This window comes from Mycteria americana, chromosome 2 (assembly GCF_035582795.1).
Source record: "Mycteria americana isolate JAX WOST 10 ecotype Jacksonville Zoo and Gardens chromosome 2, USCA_MyAme_1.0, whole genome shotgun sequence".
Lineage (NCBI taxonomy): Eukaryota > Metazoa > Chordata > Aves > Ciconiiformes > Ciconiidae > Mycteria > Mycteria americana.
In genome coordinates, this window is record NC_134366.1 from 34,663,585 (window position 1) to 34,671,203 (window position 7,619).

The following is a 7,619-nucleotide window of genomic DNA, read 5'->3' on the forward strand; positions in this document are numbered from 1 at the left end:
ATCAGTCAGGACTTCCAAAGGCAGAGCTCATTTTCTGATTGCAAGAGTGTTTAAAATTCCCAAAAGACAAATTAATATACTTTTTTTTTTCCTCCAGTAAGCCTGACTCTGACTTAATCGCTTTTGGCTCTAGCCCTAGGAGCACCAGGCCTCTGCAGTCCCCAATTCCAACCCAGGAAAGGGCACGTTTGTATTTTTAAATCAGGATTATCTCCTCTTTATGATTTTTTTTTTTTTAAATGAAGCAAAGGTAGAGGTTAGGAGCCGGGAAAGCGCACCCGCTGAGCACCCAGCTGCTCGGGGAGGGCTGCGGAGGCCGCAGGGACCCGGCTGGGGGGACCCAGGGGTGAGGCGGGGAGACCCGACGGTGGCATGAGCCCCATGGACAGGAACTGGGGATTTTTCTCACCCGGGTGCTTCAGTTTGCTGGAAAGGGCTAGCATAGGCTGGGCCAGAGGCCGCTCGCTGGTTGCAGCAGAGTCGATCAGGTTTGAGTCCATCAAGCGGAGTTGCTCCGGATTTCTCGGCCCAGGGTTTTTAAAATGCACTTGATTCCTCGTTTAGATTTCGCAGGTATCCCCGTCCACGAAACTCGCCTTCCCCTCAGCACCGAGCAGCTCATCTCGGGTTTTTCCGAACCTGTTTTCTTCCTACACGTGGGGCGGTTCTCCCCCTTTCCCCGGTGTGATTTCTCCCCCAAAAGGAACAACCGAAACCACCCCCAACCCCTCAACCCCCCCCAGCCCCACGGCCAAAGCCCCGCGTCGGCTCCCCCTGCCCCTCGCTTTCGCTGCAGCCGAAGTAGCGCGGACAGACATTACCTCCTCCTCCTCCTCGGTAGCCGGGTCGCATCGGAGCGGGGTTTTTCGAGAGATGCGAGTCGCTGAGCGGGGAGCTGCGGGTGCCGGGGCGGCGGGGGGAGGCAGCGGCCCCCTGGGAGCTCGCAGCGGCTCCCCCTCCTCTCCATCACGGAGGGCCGCGACCACCAGAGCCCCCGTCCAATTTCCAAGTCCTCGCTAATCCGGCAGTGCAAACAAGCGCTGCGGGCTCTCTACTGTAAACATTGCGCACTGGCCTAAAATATGCACGATATTAAATTCATAATACTGTTATGTCAGCAATAGATGGTAATATGTGGATATGGAAACAAAAACATTCAGGCAATAAAGTCAACTCAACCTGGGCTATGCAAACAGGCTCTGTTTTGAAAAAACACCCCATCCTATTTACCCTAGACACTGGCTGAATCCCGGCAGCAGGGTCCCTGTCTCCGCGGGGGGCTCTGCTCGGCTCCCAGGACCGGGGCGGGCGCTCCGCGGCGGACGCCCCTGCGCACCCGCGCACCCTTCGCAGCCGCGGAGGGGCAGGAGGCGCCGCTTCCCGGGCACGGGCCGGCTGCGAGGCGCTGGGGGATGAGCAAGTGTCAGCAGAGGCGGAACCGGCTGTCCGGTTGGAAGGCTTGGGGCTTGGGTTGGCTTTGAGTTGGTTTTTTTTGGTTTGAACAACTTCCCTTTCCACCTTCCTTCCGAGCCCTCAGAGCTGGAGGTCTCCTCTCTCTTACAACTGGGGTCTCGCCGCAGACTGGGACCCCGCGGAGGGTATCGTGAGAAGAAACAGAGGCAACATGCGCCCTACGTGTAGAAAAGGAGAAGAGGGAGGGTTAGCGTACCCCTCCGTGCTTTGTACAACGAAAAATGTGATCGCTAGTCTATATATTATATAAAACCCCAGAGAGCAGAGCAGTTAAACATCACTTCCACCGGAAAACCCCACTCGCTAGACACTTCCCTGTTTAAATCTCACTTTCTCTCGCTTTGCCTGTGGAAGGACGAATCCCTGTTTAGACCCGATGCCTCTTCCTCAGGCATATCAGCAAAAATACCTGCTCCGGGGGCTGGGGAATGGGCCTTGCTCCTGCCTTACATCTGGGGTCAAAGCACAGCGGCAGCGCCGGAGCTCGGCGGCGAAAGCTCCGCTCCCCGCGGAACTCCGCGGCGCTTGGCATTACGATTAAAAGGGGAGAGGGAGAGAAACAGAGAAGAGAGAATATCTTCCCCCCCCAAACGCAGTGAGCTTCAGCGCAGAATAATAAAGCTGTCTCAGTAAATAACATGCCTGTGTCTGTCAGTAGCTAGTTTATTTGCGTTTTTCGCCTGGTTTGTTTATACTAGTGCCCCCTCTCTCTTGGGTGTCTTTACAGCTCAACAAGCAGGTATTTATCTCCAGTTCCAACCCTGAGTTCTCAGAGAGACCAAACTTTAAGGTTATTAAAATTTCAATCATATTTATTTATTGCAGAAAAATAATATACAATGATATTTACAAAACAATCATAAAAATAGGAATGCATTTAGACACCGGATCTATTTGCATTTTAACATGGGTCATCAATAAATAAATAAAATGTTTATTTTTTTTCTCAGAGGAAAAATAATAATAATAAAAAAGTTAGGAACCGGGTATATAACAGCTTGAGCCCAGCTTATTCCCCCCTAAAAAAAAAAAAAAAAAAAAAAAAGGTTTTCATCTCTACAGGGATATTTTTTGGCTGGTTGGTTGGTTTCATTCAAGAATGAAGAAAGTCCACAATAATGTATTTCCTTTCATCAGTGGCTCATAGGCACGACCTCTTGGGAATGCATGCAAAAAAAGGCAAATTAAAAAAAAAAAAAAGTTAAATTCCAACATTCTTCGTCAAAATTAAAAAAAAAAATCGAACGATTCAGACTTCTATCAGAATGCAGAGATGTGTGGATTGTACCGACGCCCAAAGGGTAGTCACTGTCCAAAGCCCTTGTCTCTTTCTCTTTCCTTAAGTGCTCCCCACGCCCTGCTTTGAATTTGGATATTGCTCTTCTAATTTCCAAGAAATCCTTGGTACATTTTTTTTTAGACAAGACCAAAAAAATCGTATCCAACTTCAGAGTCTCTAGATTGTCCATTTTCTCCTTCTGTGGGAACAATGTCATCTGCAAAAACCCAGAGAGGGCGGAAAACTCGTTACTGAAATGAAAGATACACATGCATCTACCTACACCTCTCTGTCTCTGGAAATACACGCATGGGGCATGAACAGAGGCGGGAAAGGCGTGCCTCTGCCGTGCGGGCGGCGCGGTGACCGTGGGACACCCCGGCCCGGCAGCCAGCGGTGTCAGAGCCGAGGGAAGGGGGCTGCTGGGGCGGTAGGGAACGCTCGTCGGGAAGCACACGGGCGGACATGGATTCACTTCAAAATACTAGCAGCAGCGGCAGCAGCAGGAACCGTCCCAGCAGCCCCGCTGGCTCCGCGGCGTTTGGTGAAAAAGTGACCTCAGGCCGGCCCCATCTGGCTGGGGCACACCCGCACCGCCGCCGCCTCCCCGCCCGCAGCCCACCCCCGCCGCCCGCCGGCAGCGCCCCGCCACGCGTGGGCCCCGCGGGGCCGGGGGCGCGCCGCGGGCCGCGCCGGGGCGGGGGGGGCACCTCCAGCCGCCCGGCTCTCCGACCGGCCCTGGAAGCCAGGCCTCGCCGGACGGGGAGGGCCCCTCTCGCCCCACGGCCACGCGTGGCCGGCCCACGGCGCAGCCGGCGGCCCCTCAGCTCCCTCCCCCCCCCGCTCCCCGCCGGTTTCGGGGTCCCTGCCTTACCTAGGGCTCCTGCCGGGGGGATGCGGGTGGGGGACGCCGCCTGCTAGTGGGATGCGGACATGGACCAGGCGCCCTCCATTCTCCACACCGAGAAGGCGTAGCTGAGCCGCTCGTGGGCCACATAGCTGCAGCTTGCCATCTTGGAGTCCAGCTCGTCGCTCTGTAAGACCTGGTAGAGGAAGTCGATGTACCTGGCCGCCAGCTTGAGGGTCTGGATCTTGCTCAGCTTGTCCGAGGGCAGCGTGGGGATGATCTTCCGCAGGGCGGCGAAGGCTTCGTTCAGCGACTGCGTGCGCTGCCGCTCCCGCACGTTGGCCATGACCCGCTGGGTCTGCAGCTCCTCGTAGGACTGGGGGCTGCCGCCGCCGCTGCTGCTGCCGCCGCCCCCGCCCGCCCCGCACTTCTTGCCCCGCTTGCCTTGGGCCGGGCTGCAGGGCTCGTCCGCGGCCCCGACGGCGCCGCCGGCGTTGCGGCGGCTGGAGCGCCGCTTGCGCCCCCCTCTCTTGTTGCTGGGCAGCTGCTGCCGGTCCGGCTCCTCTTCGCTGTTGCTCAAGCTGTCGTCGGCGGGGGAGACTGGCGAGTTTGACTCGTCCTGCTGCATCATCTCTGGGGGGAGACGCGAGAAGCGGGCCGGGAGGGGGGGGAGGGCAGGGAGAAGAGGGGGGCACCTAACCCGCCAGCTCCCCCTTGATCGGCTGCTTCGCTGGCCTGCGAGGAGAAGGAGGAGGAGGAGGGAGGGAGGGAGGGAGGACCTCACTTTGGGGGGAGGGGGGATGGCATCAGGATCCAAGAGGAAAAAAAAAAAAACGCCAACCAAAAAAAATCCCTCCCGATCCCTCCTTGGAGCCCCTTCGAGGTGTCTGGGATTGGGAGAAAGTTGAAGACTTGGAGGTTCTTATAGCTCCTGCTGGCGGAAAGTTTGGGGGCAGCAGTGTCATTGGCCTGACGTGGAGAGGAGGGACTTTTGCTGAGTTTTATAGGAAAGTTTCCGCTTCCCCCCCTCCACGCCCTCCCCCAATTATTTTTTTCAAGCCATTCACAAGTGATCTGGCCTCCCCCCCACACACACACATACATCCTTACCCCAACCCCTTTCTCGGCTTCCCTCTTCGCGGTTTCTCCCTCAGGCTCCTTCGGTTCGCACTCGGCTTTGGGGTGGTGCTGGGGGGCCGGGGCGGGAGGTTATGGGGGTGCCCGTGCCCCCCCTGCGCTGCTGCGGAGGGGCCGGCGGGCCGCTTAGTGCCTGCGCTGGGGGGCGGCTGCCCCGGAGCAGCCGGGGGGCAGCCCGCATCTCCCGGGCTTTCCCCGCCGCAGCGGGCACGGCTTGCAGCGAAAGGGAGGAAAGGGAAATTACCCGCGGGGCAGCATCCAGGCACATCCTAATTTTGTCCCGCTCTCGCACACACCGCGCTCCCATCACCGAGCGCCCCCGGGGTCTGGCTTTCCGAGGGAGCCGCACATTTCTGGGATGGGGAGGGGGGACGGCACAGCCTTGTCCTGTCAGGCTGGAGGACTGCGCTCGGAGAAAGCCATCTTCAGAGGTGGAAGCAGCGGGGAAACTAAGCACTGGCGTCGTACATACGCACCAGTCCTTGAGCTCGTCTTAAGAGAAACCCGGGAGGATCCGCGTCCCCAACCTGGCATACCGGGAGACGGGAGGGTGTGCAGACCTCTCTGCCCACGCTCTGTGCCTACCGACCGCTCACTTCAGTTCGCCCTCCCTGAAGGCGCCCGAGTCCGGCACTTCCTGGGAACCGAGCTTATTTATTTTAAATTGTCTTTTATGTTTGCAGCCAAAGCAATTTCTCCCCATCCCCCGCCTTTGTGCCTCCTTCCCCGCTCGCTGGCGGCACAGAGCAGGTGGTGTGTCTTTTGAACAACAGCTCAGATTCAAATGGGGAACGCCTGGGAGGGAAAGCCAGAAATTGCCATCCATTAATAAATGGGGAGATGCACTTTTGCTGCTCCCTGCGAGGGGACTGCACGCCTGCGCTGCCGGCCTGGTAGCGGCCGCTTAGACGGGGCACCTCCGGGCGTGGGGCAGAGCAGCAGCGCCGGGGCAGCGCCGCAGGTCCCCGGCTGTGCCTGAGGTGGGAGGGCGGACGGAGAGGGCGAACGAAATAGCAGAGAAGGGATAAATCCCAGGGACGAAAAAGACGAGGCTTCTGGAAGAGCGCTGTCATCTGCTGCGGGGAAAAGAGCCGTCTCTCCCCTCTGCCTGGGGTCTCCCTGTCCTCCGGCCAGAGGCCTCCCATCCCGGGCGCTGCGAGGGGCCAGAACCCCGGCGCAGCCGCCGCCGAGGGGCAGAAGGCCCGGCCCGGCGCGGCCGATGGCCCCGCTCCCCGCCGCAGCGCCCGTCGGGTACCCGCCGCGGGCGGAGCTGCCCCGCCGCTCCCGGGGTGAGCTTTCCTCCGTGAGTCTTCCATCCTGCGATGAGAGCAAATAACAGTCTGCCCTAAACCTTGTCTTTTGGGAAACAGCCGGAAACAGGACCAGGGGAGGAAAGAGGCACTGGCTTACCAGGCGAGGGAAGACACGCCGGCCCCAGCCCCACGGTGAGCAAGCACAGCTTCCCCGGCTTTCAGCTTGTCCCTGCTGTGTGTGCTGCGACCCATAGGACTCTCCTCTCACCTTGACACCACGAAGCTTCGGGGGTTCCCATGTGTTGGCAGTAGCTGCTGCCTCCAAGGTAAGAAGAGCTGGCTCTCCTTCCACCTCCCTCTCACCAATAATTTTGGCTGTGCCCAGAGCCCTGGTGCTCCTCTGGGGTGTTGAGCAGTGTCGTTACAGAGCAAAGGTTGGAAACAGTGGTGGTGAGCATCTGTAGGCAGCTCTGGGGGCCTTCCTTCCTTCCTTCCTTCCTTCCTTCCTTCCTGCCTTCCTGCCTTCCTGCCTTCCTGCCTTCCTTCCTGCCTTCCTTCTTCCCCTCTTTCCTCTCTCTTCCCTGCTTCTTACAGAAAAAACCCATCAAAGTGCAAAACCAAATCTGGTTTTGGGGAACTGTTACCTTGCTGGGAACAGGACGCTGGGCCTATGCCTGGATGGTGGAGCCCCGTATCAGCAAAATCAAGGGAAGCAAGCCACTGCCTGAAAGAAGGGAGGGAGGGGCAGTGTCTCCTGAGAGTTTGGTACTACGAGCTTGTCTGGGTCAGCTGAACTTTGAGTGGGATGCAGGACATCACCTGCTTGCCATGGGGCAGGAGGAGGGTATGCAGAGAGGGTGTGCGGGAGAGGCAAGGACAGGTGGAGAGGGAGTGTTTAATGGTTTGGACAACCAGAAAACACAGAGAAATGTAGGGAGGGAGTGACCTTGAAGAGAGAGAAGAGGGGTTGATGGTTGAGTTTAGGGTCAGTTACTCTTTGTGGAAACTACAGCAAAAGCAACCAGCAGCAGTTAGCAGAACACATATGGTGCTACCTGGGACCTGCACACTGCTTGCTGTATGAGCCATGACTACATAGAAAACCCCATAATTTTCGTTTCGGTTTTTGATTTGCCTTCGACTCACAGCTCACGTGCTCTGGAGCAAAGGAAACTAAGCCCACGTTGTTACTGCCAAGACCCACCACAGGAGTGCAGAGGCCAGGCGAGCTGTGGTGGGAGCGGTCTGGCCTGGGGGACCTGCTGCTGGGCTGGCTGTGGGAGCCCGCCTGGATCCCCCAGGCCTGCTGGTGGGCAGCAACCCTGCCTTGTGCTGGGGTGTAGAGGTGTGTCTGGAGGAGGGTGGATGTGTCAGAGAGTCATGTCTGGGGATCTGTGTGAGAGAGAAAGACATACTGTTGTGTTTATGTGTGAGGTATGTTTCTGTGGGGGTGTGTGCATGTACAGTTGGTCTTTTGCAGTGTGCATGCATACGCGTGCGTTGGGAGGGAAGGGGAGCAGGGACTGTGCAGAGTTTAAAGAAGGTCAGTTCAACTTTGGTTTATTTTGAAATATACAGTTCTGGTGGGGTTGGAGGTGGAGGCTTTTTTTTCCACACTAAAACAGTAATC

General features: G+C 57.6%; 1 protein-coding gene across 3 annotated transcripts; it reads right to left on the reverse strand.

The window, feature by feature from the left end:
• Window positions 1-784: 784 nt before the first annotated feature.
• On the reverse strand, window positions 785-4,565 carry TWIST1 (twist family bHLH transcription factor 1). 3 transcript variants are annotated; one of them, XM_075492951.1, is made up of 2 exons: window positions 3,627-4,565; window positions 785-1,631 (listed from the first exon to the last, which is right to left on the reverse strand). In XM_075492951.1, exon 1 carries the CDS (start codon window positions 4,228-4,230, stop codon window positions 3,670-3,672), a length of 561 nt encoding a protein of 186 aa, XP_075349066.1. In that variant the 5' UTR covers window positions 4,231-4,565; the 3' UTR covers window positions 785-1,631; window positions 3,627-3,669. The 3 variants fall into 3 exon arrangements, with proteins under 3 accessions (XP_075349066.1, XP_075349065.1, XP_075349064.1); XM_075492950.1 differs by lacking the exon at window positions 785-1,631 and adding an exon at window positions 2,320-2,629 and having other exon boundaries at window positions 3,627-4,564; XM_075492949.1 differs by lacking the exon at window positions 785-1,631 and adding an exon at window positions 2,326-2,969 and having other exon boundaries at window positions 3,627-4,562.
• Window positions 4,566-7,619: the final 3,054 nt, after the last annotated feature.